The sequence below is a fragment of the Oncorhynchus keta genome, chromosome 4 (genome assembly GCF_023373465.1).
Source record: "Oncorhynchus keta strain PuntledgeMale-10-30-2019 chromosome 4, Oket_V2, whole genome shotgun sequence".
In the NCBI taxonomy this organism is placed as follows: Eukaryota; Metazoa; Chordata; class Actinopteri; order Salmoniformes; family Salmonidae; genus Oncorhynchus; species Oncorhynchus keta.
Genome location: NC_068424.1, coordinates 47,793,403 through 47,818,400, shown reverse-complemented (window position 1 = coordinate 47,818,400; position 24,998 = coordinate 47,793,403). Strand labels below are relative to the sequence as shown.

General features: G+C 42.4%; 4 protein-coding genes across 7 annotated transcripts; all 4 read right to left on the bottom strand.

Annotated features, from left to right (window-relative positions):
* Window positions 1–350: 350 nt before the first annotated feature.
* Window positions 351–11,373, bottom strand: LOC118376264 (uncharacterized). Its single transcript, XM_035762962.2, has 7 exons — window positions 10,350–11,373; window positions 9,673–10,180; window positions 9,446–9,563; window positions 9,231–9,298; window positions 8,427–8,521; window positions 5,336–5,445; window positions 351–677 (listed from the first exon to the last, which is right to left on the bottom strand). The coding sequence occupies exons 1-7, from the start codon at window positions 10,600–10,602 to the stop codon at window positions 351–353; spliced, it is 1,479 nt and encodes a 492-aa protein (XP_035618855.1). The 5' UTR covers window positions 10,603–11,373.
* A 134-nt stretch (window positions 11,374–11,507) lies between these two features.
* LOC118376284 (zinc finger protein 629-like) lies at window positions 11,508–15,543 on the bottom strand. 3 transcript variants are annotated; one of them, XM_035762992.2, is made up of 4 exons: window positions 15,358–15,543; window positions 14,346–14,585; window positions 12,672–13,130; window positions 11,508–12,555 (listed from the first exon to the last, which is right to left on the bottom strand). In XM_035762992.2, exons 3-4 carry the CDS (start codon window positions 12,985–12,987, stop codon window positions 11,624–11,626), a joined length of 1,248 nt encoding a protein of 415 aa, XP_035618885.1. In that variant the 5' UTR covers window positions 12,988–13,130; window positions 14,346–14,585; window positions 15,358–15,543; the 3' UTR covers window positions 11,508–11,623. The 3 variants fall into 3 exon arrangements, with proteins under 3 accessions (XP_035618885.1, XP_035618878.1, XP_035618892.1); XM_035762985.2 differs by lacking the exons at window positions 14,346–14,585; window positions 15,358–15,543 and adding an exon at window positions 13,681–14,281; XM_035762999.2 differs by lacking the exons at window positions 14,346–14,585; window positions 15,358–15,543 and adding an exon at window positions 13,486–13,631.
* Window positions 15,544–15,999: 456 nt separating this feature from the next.
* Window positions 16,000–17,513, bottom strand: LOC118376257 (macrophage migration inhibitory factor-like). The gene is made up of 3 exons (XM_035762949.2): window positions 17,298–17,513; window positions 16,370–16,539; window positions 16,000–16,299 (listed from the first exon to the last, which is right to left on the bottom strand). Exons 1-3 carry the CDS (start codon window positions 17,403–17,405, stop codon window positions 16,233–16,235), a joined length of 345 nt encoding a protein of 114 aa, XP_035618842.1. The 5' UTR covers window positions 17,406–17,513; the 3' UTR covers window positions 16,000–16,232.
* A 3,610-nt stretch (window positions 17,514–21,123) lies between these two features.
* On the bottom strand, window positions 21,124–24,842 carry LOC118376238 (uncharacterized). Of its 2 annotated transcripts, XM_035762935.2 has the most exons (4): window positions 23,723–24,842; window positions 23,119–23,178; window positions 21,946–22,048; window positions 21,124–21,564 (listed from the first exon to the last, which is right to left on the bottom strand). In XM_035762935.2, the coding sequence occupies exons 1-4, from the start codon at window positions 23,954–23,956 to the stop codon at window positions 21,206–21,208; spliced, it is 756 nt and encodes a 251-aa protein (XP_035618828.1). In that variant the 5' UTR covers window positions 23,957–24,842; the 3' UTR covers window positions 21,124–21,205. The 2 variants fall into 2 exon arrangements, with proteins under 2 accessions (XP_035618828.1, XP_035618834.1); XM_035762941.2 differs by lacking the exon at window positions 23,119–23,178 and having other exon boundaries at window positions 23,723–24,841.
* Between the last annotated feature and the right edge of the window lie 156 nt (window positions 24,843–24,998).

The following is a 24,998-nucleotide window of genomic DNA, read 5'->3' as shown; positions in this document are numbered from 1 at the left end:
ATCAACATTGTGGTCTGCATTAAACCATTAGTCCTGCTAAATAGGTCCTAGCTCTGGCACAACCAAAAATGGACAGCCCTTTTTACCTCTGTGACACAGATCTAGGGTCAGTTTTGCTTTTCACTTTCTATAATCACTGCTCAGGATGGGGTTAGGTTTAGTTTATCCTAAATCACTGGTTAGAGGCAACTTAAATCTAGAGACTCTCCACAAAACAGAAGGACATTTCTAAATGTATTTACCAGAATGTGAACAGTAAGAAGTCTTGATTCATAGTGCATTTGTAACAGTCAACAACAATGTTTGACCATTCACTTAATCCATTTAAGAAATAATGACAACAATTCAGTTCATTTATCATTTTTATTCACATACACTTGTTTAGCCTCTCCTTTTGGGGGATGGCGGGGGGTAAATCTACCCCCCTGTAATTTTCTGGAGCGAGCCGACTTTGGCTCAACGCCCTTAAGGCGATTGTCATCTAAGGTTATCTGACAGAGTCGGACGATCTGGGTCAACCTCGAGCAACGCCACCTGGGAGGGAGCACATGATAGGTGAACTTGTCTTCAGCATCACTTTCCTCGTCCGACATGAAGTTGGGGTCTGCTCCAACCAGGAAGTCCAGATCTTCTGGGGCGAGGAGCTCTCCTCCCACCTTTACTCTCTTCTGGAAGAGCTGAAATTTTACAGAGAAAGGACTTGAATAAGCAGCAATACATTCGCCTGGGTACCAGTCTCTTTAGATAATCCACTCCCTGTACTCCATGTCATGTGCCAAAGAGCCTGGCCTTTCCGCCATCTTCAAATATGAACATTCTATCATTAATGAGCTCTAAAAGAACAAACACCCTCACAGCTATCCTCCAATCACAACGACTATACAAATTATGGAACTAAAACTTTTTTTCTTCAAAGAACACATTAGTATCCGGTTGAGAAGCAACAGTTATTTATCCAGAAGAAACCAGTTTGCTAAGCTAACTCTAAATTCTCAAACTATACTGAACAAAAATATAAACGCAACAATTTAAATGATTTTGCTGAGTTACAGTTCATATAAGGAAAGCAGTCAATTGAAATAAATTAATGAGGCCCTAATCTATGGATTTTACATGACTGGGTAGGGGTGCAGCCATGGAAGCCAGGCCGACCCACAGTGGAGCCAGGCCTAGCCAATCAGAATGAGTTTTTCTCCCACAGAAATACTCCTCCGCATGCACTGGTCATAACTTGGGATTATGTCTTCTCTCAAATGAGGCATTGATCATATTTTTGCAATATTAATACCAAGATAAATTTGTAATTTTAACAGAGGGTCGACCACATGTTTCCTATTTGTCTGCCTCTTTTTTTTCTCCTCCCCCCCCCACCTTTATTTAACCAGGTAAGCTAGTTGCGACCTGGCCAAGATAAAGCAAAGCAGTGCGACAGAAACAACAACACAGAGTTACATGGAATAAACACATTTTAGAGTCAACACAATAGGAAAAAAAAGTAAGTCTATATACAGTGTGTGCAAATGGCATGAGGAGGTATGGCAATAAATAGGCCATAGTAGCAAAGTAATGACAATTTAGCAAATAAACACTGGAGTGGTAAATGAGCAGATGATGGTGTGTAAGTAGTGATACTACTTAGTAAGTAAGTAGTGATACTACTTGCAGTCCGAGTGATACTCATAGGTGTTGGCTTTGGGGATGACCATTGAGATATACCTGCTGGAGCTCGTGCTACGGGCCCTCGCTACGGAATATGTAGTGAGGGCCAGCCGACTAGAGCATACAGGTCGCAGTGGTGGGTGGTATAAGGCGCTTTGGTAAGAAAACGGATGGCACTGTGATAGACTGCATCCAATTTGCTGAGTATTGGAAGCTATTTTGTAGATGACATCGCGGAAGTCGAGGATCGGTAGGATAGTCAGTTTTACTAGGGTAAGTTTGGCGACGTGAGTGAAGGAGGCTTTGTTGCGAAATAGAAAGCCGATTCTAGATTTGATTTTGGGTTGAAGATGTTTGATATGAGTCTGGAAGGAGAGTTTACAGTCTACGGCATGCATTTGGTTTCGCTAGCGTTTAAGAGCAGTTGGAGGCCATGGAAGGAGTGTTGTATGGCATTGAAGCTCGTTTGGAGGTTAGTGTCCAAAGAAGGGCCAGATGTATACAGAATGGTGTCGTCTGCGTAAAGGTGGATCAGGGAATCACCCGCAGCAAGAGCGACATCGTTGATATATACAGAGTAAAGAGTCGCCCCCAGAATTGAACCCTGTGGTACCCACATAGAGACTGCCAGAGGTCCGGACAACAGGCCCTCCAATTTTACACATTTAACTCTATCTGCGAAGTAGTTGGTGAACCAGGCGAGACAGTCATTTGAGAAACCAAGGCTGTTGAATCTGCCAATAAGAATACGGTGATTGACAGAGTCGAAAGCCTTGGCCATGTCGATGAAGACGGCTGCACAGTACTGTCTTTTATCGATGGCGGTTATGATATCGTTTAGTACCTTGAGCGTGGCTGAGGTGCACCCGTGACCAGCTCGGAAACCGAATTGCACAGCGGTGGTATTCGAAATGGTCAGTGATCTGTTAACTTGGCTTTCAAAGACTTTAGAAAGGCAGGGCAGGATGGATATAGGTCTGTAACAGTTTGGGTCTAGAGTGTCACCCCCTTTGAAGAGGGGGATGACCGCGGCAGCTTTCCAAACTGTAGGGATCTCAGACGAAATGTGAGTTTGAACAGACTGGTAGTAGGGGTTGCAACAATGACGGCGGAATATTTTAGAAAGAGATGGTCCAGATTGTCTAGCCCAGCTGATTTGTACGGGTCCAGGTTTTGCAGCTCTTTCAGAACATCTGTGATCTGGATTTGGGTGAAGGAGAATCTGGGGAGACTCGGGCAAGTAGCTGCGAGGGGTGCGGAGCTGTTGGCCGTGGTTGGGGTAGCCAGGAGGAAAGGATGGCCAGCCGTAGAGAAATGCTTATTGAAATGTTTGATTATCATGGATTTATCGGTGGTGACCGTGTTGTCTAGCCTCAGTGCAGTGAGCAGCTGGGAGGAGGTGCTCTTGTTTTCCATGGACTTTAGTGTCCCAAAACCTTTTGGAGTTAGAGCTAGAGGATGCAAATTTCTGTTTAAAAAAGCTAGCCGTTGCTTTCCTGACTGATTGTGTGTTGGTTCCTGACTTTCCTGAACAGTTGCATTTCGCAGGGACTATTCGATGCTATTGCAGTCCGCCACAGGATGTTTTTGTGCTGGTCAAGGGCAGTCCGGTCTCTAGTGAACCAAGGGCTATATCTGTTATTAGTTCTACATTTTATGAAAGGGCATGCTTATTTAAGATGGTGAGGAAATTACCTTTAAAGAACGACCAGGCATCCTCGACTGACGGGATGAGGTCAATATCCTTCCAGGATACCTGGGCCAGGGCGATTAGAAAGGCCTGCTCGCAGAAGTGTCTTTTAGGGAGCGTTTGACAGTGATGAGGGGTGGTCGTTTGACCACGGACCCATAGCGGACGTAGGCAATGAGGGTACGGCTAAAGACTAGCAAAACTGGTCGTCTGATGCGTTGGGGACAGAGAATAAAAGGAGCAGATTTCTGGGCGTGGTAGAATAGATTCAGGGCTTAATGTGCAGACAGGGGTATGGTAAGTGCGGGTACAGTGGAGATAAGCCCAGGCATTGAGTGATGATAAGAGAGGTTGCATCTCTGGACATGCTGGTTATACTGGGTGAGGTCACCGCATGTGTGGGATGTGGGACAAAGGAGGTATATAAAGGCATGTACAGTCCAGAGTGCAATGCATGGTGCCATTGTCAGAAATATTATAGAAAGTAGATAGGAATCCAGTGAATGAAGGAACGTATAACGCCCCATCCAGCAGACCAATCACGTTCAAGTTGTTATTCTGCGTCACGCAATCCCTTCTCAAAGTCAGTGTAAATGTCGAGAAACGTGGCTATTTTCCTCGAAAGTACGTAATGTCACGACTCCAAAGCTATATGGTACTACAGGTCGCAAGTTAATTATCTCAAATCTCGGAAAATATTTGTAATGTTGTAATTCTTGTTGATGAAATTCGTGCTAATGTTGGGTTTTGGATCTAGCGCACAATAGATTCCCATTCACTCCTTGAAGGAGAGCGCTCCTTGTCCCAGAATCGCCCATTGACGTAGCATGGGCAACGTTTCCCATCTCCTCAAAAGAATATCCGCCGTTGCAAATGTTAGACTCATCGATCTGCAGGTTGAACATGGTGCGATGGTAGACTTCTAAATTGATAGTGCAGTTTGTTTAGGTGATTTTACAGCTAGCTATGTCACATGCTGATATGTCTTTGGTATTATTGTGTGTAGCTACGTTTTGCTAGCCAGCCAGCCCAAAGAGAGCAATGCATTGTGGATGTTGTAGTTGACTTGAGCTGAAACGATTTTCCATGTAGCTACCAACCTTATTATTGCGTCAAAATGAAACATTTGTTCACAAAAAATATTGTTAACATAAGTGTTATTTAACACTACATGGGGCGGCAGGTAGCCTAGTGGTTAGAGCGTTGGACTTGTAACCGAAAGGTTGCAAGACTGAATCCCCGAACTGACAAGGTAAAAATCTGTCTTTTCTGCCCCTGAACAAGGCAGTTAACCCACTGTTCTTAGGCAGTCATTGAAAATAAGAATTTGTTCTTAACTGACTTGCCTAGTTAAATAAAGGTAAAATAAAAAAGGAATGAGTGGCTTTTTCCTTTAATGTTATTTACAACCACCAATGAGCAACTCCAGAGCATATTTAGGGTGCGTTCATAAATTGCCTCAAGTGTGTCAGAGTGTGCTCTGGGGCTTTGTAAATTCAGAGTGTTGTCAGATTGTCCTAAATTCTGAATGTTTACATCTTGGAGCATTGAGAGCGCACACCGGATGCTCTGGCCGAGGAGTAGGGTTGAGCCGAGCGACCTGACCTCACAATGGCATTCCAGCACCCAAGCTAACTGGCTAAAGTTTGCTAGCTACTTCCAGACACAAATGAGGGAACACCGCACTCTGACCATTTGACTCGCCCTGGCAGAGCTTGCTTAGGCTGTTTTTATGTTATCTAGAGTGTTAGTGACTGTAACTGAGCTTCTGGCAACAGTTAGCTAAAGAGACTGGTACTCAGACTAGCAATACATAACTTATTGGTGAAATTGTGAGTACAGACATTGTGTGTATATATAAGCTTTCAACGTGAATAATATCCTACATGAAACATTCAAATTCCAGTTAAATGCACAATAAAATGTTCTTATGTCTGAGTGATGTGTGATTATATTGAGTGGTGTTGTGTGTTACTGATAACATACCCTGCTCCGCCTGCTGGTGAGGATTTTCTTCTTCTTGATGACCGCCACACTGCCCTCCAGTTCAATCTTCCCTTGAGCCTTCCAGTACTCATAAGCCCTGTTGCACGCCTCTATGGAAAGGGAAAATGGTTATATTAAAATAGTGTGGATGTGATACAACGTGATAAGTTGTTGTATGTTATGGAGCGATTTCAGTGCCAACATAAATTGTATTTGAATTGCAAACATTTGAATTTAATATTTGTAATGCACAAATTCAATAATTGCATTCATAAATTGAACTTGTATTTCCTCCTTATTTGAAACTGAATTGAGTGAATATTGCATTCATTTTTCAAATTCAATTTCAACTTAATTCAGTATTCAATATTTATATTTGTTTAAATATGGTACAATCATTTCAAAGTTTCATATATTCAACTTCACAGATGCATTCAGATTCAGTTTTCAAATTCGGTTCTTTAATTCAGATTCAAAACCAGAGACAACATCCTGGTACTTTGCCAGCCAGGATAAGCAGGGGAGAACAGAAAGAATTAAACACTCACTGTGGTAAATGGAAGCTTCTGCCGGTGTCTGAAGCCAATGTAGCATGCTGAATTTATTTTGGTCCTATGAATTTGGCTCGAGCACTCAAATCGTTTCGGATATATACTACATGACCAAATGTATGTGGACATCTGCTCGTCAAACATCTCATTCCAAAATCATGGGCATTAATATGGAGTTAGTCCCTTTGCTGCTATAACAGCCTCCACTCTTCTGGGAAAGCTTTCCACTAGATGTTGGAACACATTGCAGTCAGCGTTCCAATTCATCCCAAAGGTGTTTGATGGGGTTGAGGTCAGAGCTCTGTGCAGGCTAGTCAAGTTCTTCCACATCGATTTCGACAAACCATTTCTGTATGGACCTCGCTTTCTGCACGGGGACATTGTCATGCTGAAACAGGAAAGGGCCTTCCCCAAACTGTTGCCACAAAGTTAGAAGCTCAGAACCGTCTAGAATGTTATTGTATGCTGTAGCGTTAAGATTTCCCTTCACTAGAACGATGTAAAACAGCCCCAGGCCATTATTCCTCCTCCACCAAACTTTACAGTTGGCACTATGCAGTCGGGCAGGTGGTGTTCTCCTGGTATCCTCCAAACCATGATTCATCCGTTGGACTGCCAGATGGTGAAACGTGATCACCCCAGAGAATGCATTTCCACTGGCGGCAAGCTTTACTCCACTCCAGCCGATGCTTAGCATTGTGCATGGTGATGTTAGGCTTGTGTGCAGCTGGTCAGCCATAGAAACCCATTTCTTGAAGCTCCAACAAACAGTTTTTGTGCTGACCTTGCATCCAGAGGCAGTTTTGAACTTGGTAATGAGTGTTGCAACTGAGCCCAGACAATATTTAAGCGCTACGCGCTTCAGCACTCGGCTGCCCCGTTCTGTGAGCTTGTGTGGTCTGCCACTTCGCGGCCTAGCCATTGTTTCTCCTAGATGTTTCCATTTCACAATAACAGCACTTGAGTTGACCAGGGCAGTTCTAGCGGGGAAGAAATTTGACAAACTGACTCATTGGAAAGGTGGCATCCGATGACTCAGGACCTCTACAATAGTATGGTGGGTTGGAACACTTCAGGAAGGAAGTCACGTGTGCTTGCGAGACAGAAGTTCTGAGTTCGAGATGAACCGGGGGGCAAGCGGGACTTGTTAAGCAACATGTCGTCCTTCACATCAACTTCCTGAACTTATCCCTTTAGTTAAGTGGGCTAACAGTCTTGTGACATGAAGGAGATCTGGTTCGATCCCAGTCAGTCACAAGAGCAAGATTAAATAGGGAATGGAACGGCTATCCTTAGAAGGGCTATGACAGGGCAATTCAAATGTATTTTTAAGTGGACCAAATTGTGTTTTTGTGGCACTCGCTTCTAACGCGCCCTGTGATCATCATAGATGGGAACAGAAGGCACAACCATATTTCAGAGTCTTAACTTTCAGGAATGGGGTCATAATAGTTTAAATTAAGGCCAAAACGGTTCAAATGCTAGAGCCAAATTCATAGGAAGAAAATCAATTCAACATGCCACATTGACTTCAGAAACTGCCAGACTCTTCTGTTTACCACAGTGAGGGTTTAATTCTATATTTTCTCCTCTACTTTTCCTGCCTTGCAAAGAAGCAGGATGTTGTCTCTGGTTTTGAATCTGAATTTAAAAATAACTGAATTTGGATGCATCTGAGTTGAATATATGAAACTTTGATAAACTTGAAATGAGAGTTTGCAATCATTGTCTGTGTATCAAGTTTACAAATCTATCATATTGAAACATGTACACTGAACAGAAATATAAACACAACATGTAAAGTGTTTGTCCCATGTTTCATGAGCTGAAATAAAGAAAATAACAGAAATGTTCCATACTAACAAAAAGCGTATTTCTCAAAAATGTTGGGCACAATTTGTGTATATCCCTGTTGGTGAGCATTTCTCCTTTGCCAATACAGTCCATCCACCTGAAGCTGAGTAAACAGCATGATCATTACACAGGTGCACCTTGCACTGGGGACAACAAAAAGGCCACTTAAAAATGTGGTTGTCACACAACACAATGCCACGGATGTCTCAAGTTTTCATAGAGCGTGGAATTGGCATGCTGACTGCAGGGATGTCCACCAGAGCTGTTGCCAGAGAATTGTATGTTTATTCCTCTACCATAAGCGGCCTCCAACGTCGTTTTAGAGAATTTGGCAACATGTCCAACCGGCCTCACAACCACTTTGAGATCCATAGATGAGGGCCTAATGCATTTATTTCAATTGACTAATTTCCTTATATGAACTAACTCAGTAAAATATTAGAAATTGTTGTGTATATTTTTTTGTTCAGTGTAATTATTGAATTTGAATATTGAATTAAATTGACATTTTAAACGGAATGCAATATTCAATTAATTCATTTTCAAATCATGAAATACCTGGAAGGCTGCTGCAGCAGGAGACGACATTACATACGAACAATATATTTTTGAAGAGATATGGATTCTTTACATTGTTACATTCTGTAAATGTATATCATACGGTAGCTACTACAGCTAAGACTCACTTCTGATGAGGCTGTCGGGACCCCAGTTTTTGCCTCCATCCTTTACAGTCTGCATCACTGCTTTGGTCACCTCCTCGTTGTGAGGGGACCTGAAGCTGAAAAACCATAATGTTGTGATTATTGAAAGAAATACGAGTGTGATGATCATGTAATAAACCTGACTATACTATATGAAATCAAAACATCCCAAAAGTACAAACCCCACCCACTTGACACTCTAGGCAGGATAAGCAAAGTTTCAAATTGAATTTGAACCCACGTCTGCAATGGTGCAACCAACTGAAAACAACCCATGAAATGTTTAAAGGGATAGTTCACTCAAAATACAAAATTACATATTGGTTTCCTTACCCTGTAAGCAGTCTATAGACAAGGTATGACAGCAATCCATGCTTTGGTTAAGTTTCCCTGGAACTGTTCCACATGCTAATGTTTTAGCATTTGTGGCACAAATCCCATTCAAGTCATGGGACGATATTAGCATATTTCACACATGTCCAATCATACGAAAGTATCTAAAATTGTTTGTGAACATGATGCGCGAAAAATACTAATACCGGTCCCATGACTTGTATGGGATTTGTGCCACAAATGATAAAATGTTAGCATGGGAGGCAGTGCCAGGGAAACTAAACCAAAGCATGTATTGCCGTCATACCTTGTCCATAGACTGCTTACAGGGTGAGGAAACCAATGTAATTTTGTAATTTGGGTACAATATCCCTGTAAGTATAAATCAAACTAAGAAACCAAGCAGCTTTTCAAAGAGCAGTATCACTACAGCCTTGTTAATAAAGTGCATACCAGTCATTTGGGCCGAATCTCCATTTTAGATCTTCCCCAAGCTGCTTATGGGCCTGTCTTACTGATGCCTATTAGGAATAAAGAAATACACAGTAAGTTAACTGACCAAGTGGAGATTGGAGAGGCTAACAAACCTAAGTGTATAGCTAGCTACTTTGCTTTATACAACAAACCCTGGCCGGTGTGTAAGATGTTTCAGCTAATTTCAAACTCACTAATAATGCCAGTGGAATAATCCTTCCAGTTCTTGATGTTACAGGAACTGGCGCAGCGTCATCTTCATTATCTTGGACTCCCTTCGTCAGTTTTGCCTTGGAAATGGTACAGATGCCCCTGGAAAATATAAAAAAACAGGAACAGTGTGAGTTAACCTTTGCTAACTAGCAAGCAAACTAATTCTCCCTGGTACACGAGTACTCCAAAACATGTTGTCCAATGTTACCTTGAATGGATTTGTTCATGTTTTTTCAGATCCGCTCTAGCGATAAATCTTTTCCCACAGTCCGTGCACTGGTAAGGCCTCTCTCCGGTGTGATAGGCCCTGTGTCTCTTCAAGACGCTCTGATGGCTGAAGCTCTTCCCACACTGAGAGCAGCTGTACGGCCTCTCCCTCGTGTGGCACTGCATATGGATTCTCAGGTGGCACATGGACTCAGGGGGGCCCATAGAGCTCTCTATCCCCTGGGCTGGTATTACTGACCCTGAGTGTGAAGGCTGCTCCTCACTGGTCCATGGTGTTAATAGAGGCTGGGGCTCACTGGCCCATGGTGCAGACAAACCAAGGTCACTAAGGGGGGCATCGGTGTATGGGATTGTTAGGCTTACCATATCCCCCCAGTCTCCCTGTGCATTGGCCTCCTCTTTGACATGGACCTCATGGGCCTCCCTCAGAGCAACGAGCCCCTCTGACTGGAGAATCTCCTCTTGTTTAATACCATAACCCTCTGCTGCTGAGGAAATACCAGAACCAGTGATGGTATTCATGATGTGCATGTCAGACTATACAGGTTACAGCTGTTACCTCTGTCTAAACTATCAACATGGTATAACCATGGTAATTAGACAGATGAATACCTAATCAATCCTAGAGGGGAAATTCAGTTGTGAAAAAACACTCACCTGACAAAGCCTCTACTTTCTCCTCAGTGTCTCCAGCACAACCACATCTCACACACATCCCCCTCCACTCCTCCTCTCTGTCCCTCCATCTCTGCAGCCTCTCCTTCAAGACGTCCACTTCCTGTTTGCTCCGTGTCACTTCCTCCAGGAATCCATCCTTCACCAATAGAGTGATTTCATGCATGGCAGTTTTGAGGACTGTTTCCATGACGCCACTGAGCTGGTACTGGAAGTTGAGGATGGCCTCAGACATAGCTGCAACAACATCAACTCAACACTGGCAAAGCAATCCCACTTCCCTTATTGGTACCAGTCCCAGAGTACAGACAGTCTTCTTTGGCTGAGCTTCCTACTGTTGTTTCCCAGTTTGGGTCACTATACTGGAAAGACTTGGATTTAGCCTCCTCCAGATCACACCACTGCCCAGTCAGGAATCTTCTTCCAAGAAACAAGGGCAAGCTGTCAAATACACCAAATGTGGTCTTGATATGCCCCAAATATCTTTCCAGTATAGGAAGCTCACTTACCAATGATTTAGCCCAGCAACATGCGTGTAACTAACAAATTAATGAACCCATACATCCCTTTTTGCCTGTGATTAGGCGTACCAAATAATGCATTTCTCAAGCTTGCTAGCTGCTTAGCTAAGCTAACTTAATAACCAATGACTGTATATGAACAGTGTAGTAACAACTTTCCAACCATTTGACTCAAATCTAAAATATTATTACCACTTCCTAGACGTTGGTTGTTGTTGTTGTGCGTCAACAAATCAGCTAGTTACAAACGTCAAATCTCTCATAGCCTGTAGTACAGACGTAACAAAGCCAGGTACTAGCTAACATAATAAGCTAACAGCTAACTAGCTGAGAGGTCCTGCGGCTCCACCTCCCGATCTGTGGCATCGAGGTGATCATACTGCCAATACAATTGCGCAGAACTCCTAAATCTTTTTGTTGAAATCTCGTCTAGAATCTTTGGAATTCAACATATTCTCTGAGACAACTGTCTGAAGCGCTGTACCAAATGTATTTATTTGCCTGAGTATGATATTTATGGGCCGTTCTGGGTCAGACATAGCTACTTTACTTTTAATATATCTGTTTTGTATGTAACAGTTAATGACAAGTTAGACAAATCATTTAAGGATGAGAATAATTTCTTAATTAAGGGTTTTATTCCTCTCAACATGAAATGCATCAGTAACTACAAATACATTGAACATAGTACACGTGTGCTGTTATTTTCTTCACTCAGATTTTCATCTCAAAGTTCTACCTTGCTGCATGAATCTGTTCATGTCTTTTCAGGTCTGCTCTAGAATAGAATCTATTCCCACAGTTCGTGCAGTGGTAAGGCCTTTCTGTTGAGTGAATGACCCTGTGTTTCTTCAAGCCACTCTGAAGGCTGAAGCTCTTCCCACATTGAGAGCAGCTGTACGGTTTCTCTCCTGTGTGATACTGCTGGTGGGACTTCAGGTTGCACAGGTAGACAAAGCTCTTACCGCACTGAGAGCAGCTGAACGGCCTTTCCCCTGTGTGGCACTGCATGTGTACCCTGAGGTGGCACATGTACACAAAGCCCTTACCACACTGGGAGCAGGTGAAGGCCTTTTTCCCTGTGTGGTGGTACTTCTGGTGGTCTTTCAGGTTTCGTAGCTGAGGGAAGCTCTTTTCACAGTGTGGGCAGCTGTAGGGTTTGACCCCCAGCTGTGCCGTTGTGTTGTTGCTGAGACCATATGGACTGGACTCCAGGGCTCCCACAGCACACTCTGTTGCCTGGGTGGGTATATCTGACCCTGGGAGTACGTGCTGCTTCTCCCTGGCCCATGTTGTTGGTTCTGGAGGTAGCGGTGGTGGCTCCCTGGCCCATGGTGCTGGAGGTAGAGGCTCTCTGGTCCATGGTGCTGGAAGTTGAAGCTGAGGCTCACTGGTCCATGCCCCAGCATGGGCACTCAATCTCTGCAGACGACTCAGGCTCATTATGGTAGTATCTGTGGATGTGACCATCTGGGATACTAGATCCCCCCAGTCATTGGGCTCCTGTTTGATGTGGACCACATGGGCTTCCCTCTCTTCCATCCTTTCAGAGACACAGGAAGAGCTGGACATGTCTGTTTCCTGTGGACCCTCTCTCTCTGGGAGAGTATTGGGTCCCTCTGACTGGAACATCTCCTCCTGTTTGATAACACAACCTTCCTCTGCTCCTGAGGATGGAACAGAACAAAGTAAGAGATCCTATATCAGGGGTGTGTGTGTGTGTGTGTGTGTGTGTGTGTGTGTGTGTGTGTGTGTGTGTGTGCGTGCATCTCTCCTCACTTACCTGACAGAGCCTCTCCTTTCTCAGTGTCTTCAGTACAACTGCAACTCACACACATGCCCATCTGCTCTCTCGCTTCCCTCTTCTTTCTCTGCTCTTTCTCTTCATCTTCCCTCTTCCTCTCCTCCTCTCTGTCCCTCCATTTCTGCTCCCACTGCTGCAGCTTCATCCTCAAGATGTCCGCTTCCTGCTTGCTCCGTGTCACTTCCTCCAGGAAGCCTTCCTTCACCAGCCGAGTGATCTCGTGCATGGCGGTTTTGAGGACTGTTTCCATAACGCCACTGAGTTGGTACTGGAAGGTGAGGATGGCTTCTGACATAGCTGCAACAGCATCAGCTCAACACTGGAAAATAAACCCCACTTCCCTTCCAAACGTCACAGTTGCCTTGCCTCCCAGTGAGTTCAACAAGCTGGGAAACTGGCACGTATCTTCCAGATTACACCAGTACCCAGGGAGTACACCTGGAAACAGGGAGAAACTGTCAAATACATGTTGATAAGGGTGACCCTGCAGTGTGGACTGTCATCTTGCCAGAGAAACAGGGAATATCAACGACGAATAGCCATTCAGGCCAGCAAAATAACTATCTGGAAATTATTGTTGTAATTGTTAGTTATTACTCTTTCATGTAGACCAAAAGTACTACCGGAGATACTGGCGTTAGGTACTTAACTAGCTAGATGGCTGAATTTTGTCCAGCTTGCCTTGCTAGCATTAGCTAATGTTGAACTAATTTAGCTAGCTAGCTACATAGCTATAACACAGGGGTATAACGAGAGCATCTTAATTTGACTCGAAGAAAAATAATCTTATTACTTGCCAAACGTTGTCAATCGACTAGTCAGAAACGTTCAATCTCTCATACCAGTGCCACAAATTGTGAATTATGTCCAGCTTGCCTTGCTAGCATTAGCTAATGTTCAACTAACTTGGCTAGCTAGCTACATAGCTATAACACAGGGGTATAACGATAGCGTCTTAATTTGACTCGAAGAAAAATTATTTTATTACTTGCCAAACGTTGTCAATCTGCTACCCGGAAACGTTCAATCTCTCATCCCAGTGCCACAAATTGTGTAATATTTGCTGACTGTATTCAAAGTAGCAGCTTGCTAGTCTTTACATTGGTTTACACTAGTTACCACAGCCACAAATGACAAATGGCTATATCGTAAAAATGTATGAAAACAAAAATTAGCCTTGGTCTTTAAGGTTAGGATTAGTCATACATTTAGGTGTGTTTAGGGTTAGGTTTAAATCACATTTTAAGAAGATAAATTGTAGAAATGGGACATGCCGTCAAGAGGATCATCATGCTTAGGTGATTGCGCAGAACTGATTGCAGAAAAAATGGGAGACTTGACACTATATCCATCATATATTATGTCTTTGTTCTAAAATTATTATTATCAACTCGTGTTGACGCACAACGTAGGGCAATAAAACAAATAGCTACACCATTTTTTAAATTGGATGCAGCATCTATAATCAATAGATGACCTATTATCTAGATTGTTCCATGAAAGTTAATTCCCTCTAGTTCATATTTCAATGAACTACCTATGCTGAAGAGCTATGAGAGACAGAGAACTAAGACAGTATAAAACAGGCATTTACTGTAGCAAAGACCTTCTAGATTCTCAACATAGAATTGAAATAGAGATTCTCAGACTCACCTTAGCTGGTACTTCCATAGCCTTGGGACAGTTCTTCCGTGGCTTCAGATAAGAGGTTCTACTATTTATTGCAACATTAAAGCAAAGGTCATTTGTGTGCAGTTTTGCTTTGTCATTCATTGATCAGAAGTCTTCAGTTCTTCTTTAATTTCTTGGCATGATAAGCCTCAATGAAAACTTTGAACATTGTTGTCCCAAGCCAGGTTTTGCACCACAATTTCAAAGAAGTTCATGTAGATCCTGAAACAGAGAGATGGATCAGCTTGGGTCAGTGTGTGTGTGTGTGTGTGAGAAAGAGAGCGCGAGCGAGAGGCTGACTTCTGTAGAGTGAGTGTGGTGGTTCTGTACAGGGGGGAAATTCCAAGGTGTTTGTTGAGCAGTCCACAGAGTAGTGTGGAGTACTGCAGGTTCTGTTCCTCACTTATAGCTCCAATACCGTGGAGCACGATGGGAGCAACAAAGAACGGCAATATAACAATATAACCATAGAATTACATATTAGTAATTTAATATGATAATTGTGAGTATAACCCGGCAATGTTATATTATAATGTCATTTCTCTATATGTTTCAAAGTTAACTCTGCCATTTTTCCCCAATGGCTTTGGCCAGTTCTTCTGTTGCTTCTGAAAGAAGTGCCACTGGGACAGCAGTCTTGGCTATATTTGTGTTCACCAAGAAAATAGGAATGGATGGTTACTTCAATTTTACTCCTTAAAACAGTTAATGTAGCTTTACAGTGCTACACTTAAAACAGTTTTGATTATGTGTGCATGTGAGTGGGGTGTAGCCTCAGTCACAGCATTTTTCTCAAATGTCCCTCAATTCTAAGAGCTGGCATCGGTCCTACATGTTTTATGTACAGATTATAGCTATATATTTGAGTTCCATTTAGTTTATTAATCCCTATTACATGTTTGTGAGTTATGGAAAAGTTGACACAGTATGCAACCCTGTACTTGAAATGGGTTCTTTACAGTAACAATTATCGCCAATGGATTTTGAAACTCACCTCAGGTACTGGTTTTCCCATAGCTTAGGACAGTTCCACCGTAGCTTCAGATAGAAGTGCAGCTGGTACGGAAGCTTTGGCATAATTTCTGTTCACCATGAAAACTGGTATGGTTGTTAAGTTTACTTGAAGCAAGACGTATTGGTCCCACTGAGGTATACGATTGGTCTTCAGCACAGTCGGTTGACCTTCACAATGATACTCGACGATAGAAAACTGTGGCCATTAGAATTGCGTGTGGCTGCTGAAGTTATTTTTATCCACCAATGGCAACATACTTCCTACCACAAGAGCGGGAGTTATGCGTGTAACATCAGTACTAGCTTCTCAATTCAGAACAGTATCCAATGTATTTTGATACCTATCTATTGACTCTGATTGAACCCTAGAACAGATGCATGGCATCACAGATATGACAAAACGTGTCAAAAGTAAATTCTCAGCTAGCGGTCTTCGCCTGTTCATGGTTGTTTGGTGTATTCACACTCCAAGTGCACTATACAATCTTTACCTAGCAATTGAACACAATAGATTGTCTGTGTGAGGTCAAATTGGACTGCTTTATGGCATGTTCTCAATTAATGGCAGTGAAAAGCATCCGGTCTGTAAAAAATGTCAAAAACACAGGGAAAACAGAACAGGTTGTGATCAAGGGGAATCACTTTATTGTAATATCAAAGCCAAGGGTCCAGTGCAAATCAAGGGTCTGTTATAAAGCAAGGGTCCATTTTAAGTGCATTTATCAATACCGCTCTACATCAGCCCAGCAACAAGGCATCTCTGCTCATCTCTCCATAGCCTACTCTAGTGCTATAATACCATTAAGGTGTAGGGGAAAAGAGGGGTCAGCTCCCATTGAAATTTAGATCCCCTGCTCAACCAAAAGTAGAGTTGTTCCAGGCCACGTTCGCTGCCTCCATGTCAAAGAAGTTCACGTAAATCCTGAGACACAAGAGGAGTGTTAGTGTATGAACATTTCATGTGGATTCTACTCTCTGTGTGTGTCCATTACCTGTCAGGAGAGATGCCCAGGTGTTTGTTGAGCAGTCCACACAGTAGTTTAGAGTACTGTTTCTGAGCTCCTTCAATCTTCCCAATGCTGTGAAGGGAGCAGAGGGCACAAGGGTCTCCTTTCCCCCCGAACATCATCAACTGGTCTGGGACGATGTGCACAGCAAGGTACTGAGAGGGAGAGACACACACAAAGAGAAAACAGAGCATACAATGAGTGGGAGCTGGAACAATCATGTGAAAAATCATGTGATTAAGGCACGATAAAAAATCCAACCATGACAGTGAAATTGCACAAGTAAACCTTTAGGAAATAAGAACTAGTTGTTTGATTTACAGTATTCCTGTCCTGGACCTATTACAAGTACAGTGAGTAAGACATTTAAAACGCGTTAACCCTCGCAAGGCTGCCGGCCAAGACAGCATCCCGAGCCGCATCCTCAGATATCTTACATCACTCATCTCAACTGTATATACTCTGTCATTGCTCATCCATATATTTATATTTATGTATTCTTATTCCATTCCTTTACTTCCATTTGTGTGTATTCGGTAGTTGTTGTGGAATTGTTAGATTAGATATTGCTATGATATTAGATATTGCATGTTAGATATTGCTGCACTGTCGGAACTAGATGCACAAGCATTTCGCTACACTCGCAATTACATCTGCTAACCATGTACGTGACCAATAACATTTGATTTGGCCTGCAGCACGAATATCGTGTTCCATTTTAGGAAGAAGCTCTGCGCATGGCCGATATTATAACAGTTTTGTATTGGGATGCCAAATGGGTCTCAACTGCAACAAAGGTTCCCTACAATTTAATCTTCACCGCAGAAAAACGCATCAGTATCAAAAGAAACGAAAATTAGCTCTCTTACAACAGGGGCGGGGGGCTTTGCTGTGCTAACTTTGGAAGACTCACCTGCACAGGTTTGCCCATCGCCTTGGCCAGTTCATCTGTTGCCTCAGACAACAGCGCAGGAGGAATGTCACTCTTAGCCACATTAGTATTCACCAAAAACATAGGCATGATGATTGCTTCGCTACGTTCTCTCTGTCGCAGGGAAATAACCGTGATCAACACAGCTCTGGAGCAAGCTTGAGTGCAGCTTCTTCTTCTGTAAGTTTGTATCTACTGACTACAACAACAAAATGTGTGCCGCCACCTATTGGGTGGGGTGAAAACTGAGACACTTTAAGGAAGGGTGAAAACGTACGACCACAGTTTCTAAACCCAGAGGCGCAACATCGCAGGACTTCCAAGAGCGCTTGCGAATCAGACAAGTCCGTGGTTTGCTGTTCGAGAAGTTAAATATTCTTCCTTAGTTCTTAATTTTCTCCAAGTGTAAAGGCACAACCTAGCAAATGTCTTAAGTAGTTGAACCAGTTATTATTTCAACCTCGTGAAGGTGACAAACTGAAGGCATGCCTTTGATTTGACGGCATGCACAGGCGTAGTTTAGCACAAGACGACAGTTAGACCCGATGGATGACATGTTTCCATGTATGATTGTTTAAAAAAAATAAAAATAATAATTGATCTAAAAACAGAAGCATTTTTGTTGATGTACATTTTTACATAATTGCTGTGGATAAATGCTTTGATAGCCTCTGAGAAGAAGTATTTGATTTCATACAATTAGACCCACTTCAAAGCAAATCATAGGACACTCAATAACTCCGAAAATCAAATACACAACAATAACTTTAGAAAAACATAAGACACGAAACTCAAGTCAATCAACAAAAAAACGTTAAAAAAAAGTTTTAAATCCACATTCTTCACCAGGACTCTGTCCATCCACTACTAATTTTCTCACCTTTTATGTGACATTCTTGATCAGCTCTGCATCCCGATGAGGAACAAGGTCTGTTGTTGACGAAGAGGAAGGTGATGCAATCATGATATTAGTGTGATGCTGTAATGATGGGTATGTAATTGGTCCAAACCAAACGTCCTTGCAAACAATGGTGTTTGTGTTCAGCAGTTCCCCGATCTATGTGCCTCCCAGGGCTTACAAAAAGCTGAGCACATACAATAGGTTTCACTTAACCAATTCCAGTATGCATTCCTTCCCCTAAGCAGGAAATAACCCACATTTCCTGGCCCAGGGAGGAGAGAGAGAATGTCATGGTAGTAGATACAGAGAGTTAAATAAAACATCTTTCTCAAAGGGGCCCTGAGCTTTCTTCAATACAATCTGAAGAAATGTGCTGAAGTCCGAAAGATGTAATGTCAATCAAAAATGAGCTAAATGTTTTTATATATATATATGCCATTTAGCAGACGCTTTTATCCAAAGCGACTTACAGTCATGTGTGCATACATTCTACGTATGGGTGGTCCCGGGAATCGAACCCACTACCCTGGCGTTACAAGCGCCATGCTCTACCAACTGAGCTACAGAAGGACTACTGAATATGAATGGGGCCATGTATCGTGAGAATTTGAGTGAAAACCTCCTTCCATCAGCAAGGGCATTGCAGATAAAACGAGGCTGGGTCTTTCATCATGACAATGATCCCAAACACACCGCCCGGGCAACGAAGGAGTGGCTTCTTAAGAAGCATTTCAAGGTCCTGGAGTGGCCTAGCCAGTCTCCAGATCTCAACCCCATAGAAAATCTTTGGAGGGAGTTGAAAGTCCGTGTTGCCCAGCAACAGCCCCAAAACATCACTGCTCTAGAGGAGATCTGCATGGAGGAATGGACCAAAATACCAGCAACAGTGTGTGAAAACCTTGTAAAGACTTACAGAAAACGTTTGACCTCTGTCATTGCCAACAAAGGGTATACTATTGAGATAAACTTTTGTTATTGACGAAATACTTATTTTCCACCATAATTTGCAAATAAATAAATTTAAAATCCTACAATGTGATTTTCTGGATTTTTTTTCTCATTTTGTCTGTCATAGTTGAAGTGTACCTATGATGAAAATTACAGGCCTCTCATCTTTTTAAGTGGGAGAACTTGCACAATTGGTGGCTGACTAAATAGTTTTTTGCCCCACTGTATATCTGAATGGGACAAATGTTGTGTTGTCTGAATACAGCTGTACAGAACCTTTGGGAAGAATTAAACTTGGTTAAAGCTTCTCCAGCGGTATGACGGCTGCGTGGTCCCATGGTGTTTATACTTGCATACTATTGTTTGTACAGATGAACGTGGTACCTTCAGGCATTTGGAAATTGCTCCCAAGGATGAACCAGACTTGTGGAGGTCTATAAATTTTTTTCTGAGGTCTTGACTGATTTCTTTAGATTTTCCCATGATGTCAAGCAAAGAGGCAATGAGTTTGAAGGTAGGCCTTGAAATACATCCACAGGTACACCTCCAAATGACTCAAATGATGTCAATTAGCCTATCAGAAGCTTATCAGGCACAGTCAATTTAGTGTATGTGAACTTCTGACCCACTGGAATTGTGATACAGTGAGTTATAGGTGAAATAATCTGTCTGTAAACAATTGTTGGAAAAATGACTTGTCATCCACAAAATAGATGTCCTAACCGACTTGCCAAAACTATAGTTTGTTAACAAGAAATTTGTGGAGTGGTTGAAAAATAGGTTTTAATGACTCCAACCTAAGTGTATGTAAACTTCCGACTTCAACTGTACCCTAAAAGTTTGAAACGGTACAGTACACAGTGGTTTTAAATTAAGCTACAAATTTGTAGAGCCCTCCTGTATTGAGACAAATTATATTTCATATCTTGCTCTCTGTTAAGTTGAAATGGCGCTTCTTCAAGAATTAAAAAAAATAATATACATTTCCAACATCATAACCACTAACGTTACACCTTTTCCCACCAACTGCACACATTTGACTGCCTGCAAATAATGCCCATCTCGAATAATAAACATTCTATACTGTATCCATGTAGATCATGCTCCTCTGGATCCCGCTGAGTGTATTCTCTACCAAAAAGGTTGAGTGGATGTCTCTATGACACTTATTAGGCCTGCTACCACTCTGTACATTGTCTTGACTTGGACTAAAGAAGCACTTGTAACAGAGATGCTTCATCCAACCGATCCTAGAGCTGAGGTTCGGGGCAACTCCTCCCCCAATTATCTCATCACCACCATTCAAAATTCACAGCGAAACACAGGTCGAACTTGTCTGTTTTCAACATGAATTAAAACTGTTATCAGGCTTCTTTTGACAAACTAGGTTTTTAAAATATATATACTAATTTAATATATATATACACTATTTAAAAAAGTTGTCTATTTGTATTATGTTAAATGTTACAATGGTGCAAATGTTCTATGGTGCATTACCTCAGCAAAATGCACCACGCTGTATGTATGCTTGCTGTGGCAGGCTGAAAGACCAACATGTCATGTTGCTTTAAAACTGATGAGCAGACCAGTGTGGAAGTGTCCTTACATTTAACAAATACTATGTACTGTAGAGATGTACTTTTTCCTTGTGTATCTTGGCTTTGTGGTTTCATGTATTGCACTGTTTTAATGTCTTCTGTGAGTAATTTAGAATCAATTTAGGCAAGATACTGTAAATGCAAACAGACAGTCTTGCAAGAGAGAATATAAACCATTTAAAACCACTGTGTGACATATCTTGGAGTAAAACAAACGTATTAAACAACTTGAATACTTGTCCGTTCTGTTTTTTTAGTAAAAAAAAAAACTATTCTCCATATATCATAGATTTCAGATGTTATTATATGTAACAAACACATCTAAAGGGATAAGAAATGAGAAACCACTTTCTTACATGCATTTCCAATCATAAAATCCCAGAGGTTGCTTTATTTTCACTTGAGAAACAGACCATCATCCTTCCAACTATCCTCCCATTCCATCACTCATCACCCTTCCTCCTCTCCACCGCCTTCACCCTTCCTTCCAGGATGCTCAGGCGGTCTTCCATGTGGATTGTCTTTTCTGATCCGTAGCTGGCAAGCCCCAGAAGAGCACACCCGAGCACTAGGCCTGCCAACCGGACAGCTGTGGTGTCTGAACCAGCCTTGACATCGCTGACGATCAGGCCGAAGAGCCACAGCGCTGTGCCCGCCTTCAGCATCCAGAACACCCTCCTCACCACGCCCACCAATAGGCGCAGGACAATGGACAGCACCCAGTAGCCAATCAGAGCCAGCAGAGCCCATTGACCTACCGATGCCACGCCCTCTGGTGTGAAGTGAGGGAACGGCAGCTGGACTGAGAGATGGAGGGAGAGAGAGGACACGTGTTTAAATATTGCCGGGGGTAGGTAATTCAATTATTTTGTCTATCTTTACTCTTGAACTTCAGTGAATTCGAAGAGCAATCTCTTTGAAAACCAATAGCCTGTGTGCTGTTTAGATCCTATTAGAGAGATCAAATCACAGACACAAGAGGAAGAATTCAAACCCACACTTCCCAGTTCCCATATTACAGAGAGGGAATGCAAGTTCTTCTCAGATACAGCTTTGACGGACTAAACGTGAGCATTTAATGTGTGCAAGTGAGAGCGATACATGATGATTTTAGCTCTCTAAACCCAAAGTAGATGTGATGTAGAAAGGATGAACCTACACACACACACATGCGGTCACCCACCATCAACCCCTGTGACCCTGAGGATCTCTGTGACGTAAACCGCGATGACATTCAGGCCGCTGGCAGCTCCTTCAGCCAGAAACCGGATCAACATCTCAAAGAACTAAGAGGGGGGAAGGTGAGAAGAATTTTGACATGGCTTACAGTACAGCTTACATATTTGTACTGTAAGGGGAGAATTAAAACGGTTACTCCGGTGAAATAAATATTCTAGTCCTATTCTAGAGTAGAGGGCCATACATTCACTTTAAAGTGGCCAACGAAGTCAGCCCACTTTTCCCCTGCCTGTATAGCTTACTTTATGTACAGTAAAATGTATTTCTTACCATGATCCTGTAGTGAGTGATAGAGCAGCACAACTGACAGTGACAAGTAATACCAATTAGAACGACCACAGCTGTTGCTACAAGGTCAGCTGTCATTCAGTATAAAACAGGTGGTGTTTGCAGGTGTGGGTCACTGATTCAATCGTCCCACTCAACACTGACCTAGATCTTTTTTATGAGTGCCAGGCATGTTTGATTCCTACAATACAGGTTGTCTTTGATCATGCCATTAGTTAGTTTAGTTAAACCCAATGGCCAGTCGGTCACCATACAAGTGCAATCCACTTGTATTGAGCGAAATGATTGAGTCCCTATGCTCAAATGGCGTTCCCAGCTGGCATCATGGGGGTGTTGTTGATGATGTGTATGTGTGTGTGAGATGGAAGCTGTCCTGTTATTTAAAAAACAATTTTTTAAAGACAGCTGAAGGCTGGACCGATAACACCCCCCCCCACCCCCACACACGGCTTAGCTGAGGTCAAGGGTAGTCATAGTAGGACAGCCTGACTCCGCTGCACCTGTTGCTACCCTACACAAGCAGCACTGTTTAGTGTGTCAGAGCAGGCCAGAGACAACTGTCCACCTCAGTCACCTTGTAACGTGTCCGCATGGAACGTTTAAAAAGGCCATCTGAAAATCTAAAAACATGGGCATCAATGTGGCTATATACAGTTACACAAACCATACCCACAATTGGCATAAAATTAAAGAATGATGCAGTCTGTATAACACACATGCTGTATGAAGTGACTGACACGTGCCCTGCAAACAGAGCTATAAGGAGCTTTGTTTTGGGCCGATTGTCAGAGGAGAGGTTAGTTAGATGAGGAACCTGGTGGTTTCTTACCATGGCCATGGTATAGACGTTCTCTTGACCAAGTACTGACTCTAGATACAACAGCACACTCTGGGGTAGGGCGCACAGAGTAGTGGCAGCAAGGGAGAGGGTGCATGGATATAAGCATACATGAAATTAGGGCAGAGTAGAGGGGAGATTAGAGGAGAGATTATCGGGTAGTGGGGCAAGGGAAGAGAGGGAGATATGGGTCAGAGAAGAAAAGGAGATGGGGAGGGGAAGTGAGTGGAGGAGGTGAGGAAGCAAGGAATACAGTAAGATTGGAGAAAGAATTTTAGTTGACAGAAAACCACAATTAAGCAACGCTTTAAAATTTAGCAAATGTCACCCTTAAAAGGAAGATAGTTAGAATAGATAAATTAAGTATAGTTAATTAATTAATGAATAGAATAACACAGGAAACAGGGGTGTAATCATTAGTCCAAACGAGAGTTTTTATTACACAAATTCTGGTAGGTCCCTCCCCGTCTCGTACCGCTAAGAAAAGAAACGGCGTAATAAATACGCCCCGGGATTAAGTGCTGGTTAGATTTACTCAAATAGTCTACTATTAGGTAGCATATATTTTTATGGCATATTTTCCTATCCTCCTTACCTCAACAGTCGATTCGATTACATTGGTTCCCACCACGGACTCCACGTATTTGTGGACATCTTTGCAGGTCCCCGTGACCAGGGACCGGAGGCTGACTGATGCCTGGGCCGCTTGAGGGCTATCCTCCGAAGGCATGGCCTGCACGACGCATCGCGCTGCCAAGCCAAGCATCAAAACAAGCGTGGATAATAAAACGGGTATTGAGGATGAATCTGCACGGTTGTAGGAAGTCATGTTGGGAAATCAAAATGTACGCTCATTCAAGTGATAATAGAAGATGCAATTATATTTAAAAAACGGTTTCTTGAGGATCAGCGCCTTGATCCATAGAGCCCAGATCGATGTGCAAATGTTTCAAACGGCGTATTAAAAACAGGTTTAAAAATGGCTTCTGTTGTCAGTCAGTCATTCAAACAAAGCGACCGAGCTGTAGCTAGTTAGACATATTATTGACTTGCTCTGCAGGGGTAATAAAATATTGCAAACTTCTTGAGAAAACATAATTAGCTGGGCCCTATAGTCTAGTAGGCTACTCGTTGGTTGTATGATCAAACATGCACGTTATTAAATCACTTAATATCAGCTCAGCGTTTTTTTTATTTTTAAATTATAAACTTTGGCAATGTTACCACAAACCAGGGCACCGTTCAAGGACATGTAATATTAACACAATGCCTATATTTGGTATTGAACTGGTTAAGAATAGAATGACGTTAATTTCTGGAAATGTATCCTTTCTCTGCGGTGGATACAGTATATTTTAAGGTCAAGGTTATTGATTTACTTTAAAAGTTTCTTTTTCGGTTTGCGCTAAAAAAATGTTTAAAAAAAATACGTTTTTGCAGGCGCGATGACGTTGTCTTGACCATGCGCGGGTCCTCAATTTTTCGTTTTGGGCTTCAGTACTCCACACGGATGTTGGTATATATTCCTTTGTTCCAGGGTTTGCATCAAGTTCAACACCACGATGGATTGTCTTGCATAAAAGCTTGTTTTTATAGGTATACTACGCCGTAGATGCTGCTGCCCTATAGGCGCTCCTTTCCGTCAAGCGATGCTGGCTTCTGGTTTAGTACAATGCGACAGCTCTTCCTTCAAACCGGTCTGGGAGACAAGGAGGGGGGAGAAGTATTCACACCCCTAGATTTTTCCCACATTTTGTTGTTACAGCCCGAATTTAAAATGGATTACATTTGGATTTTAGTGTCACCCCATAATGTTAAATTGTAATAATGATTTTTGAATTTTTTTCAAATGAATTAAAAAATAAGCTTAA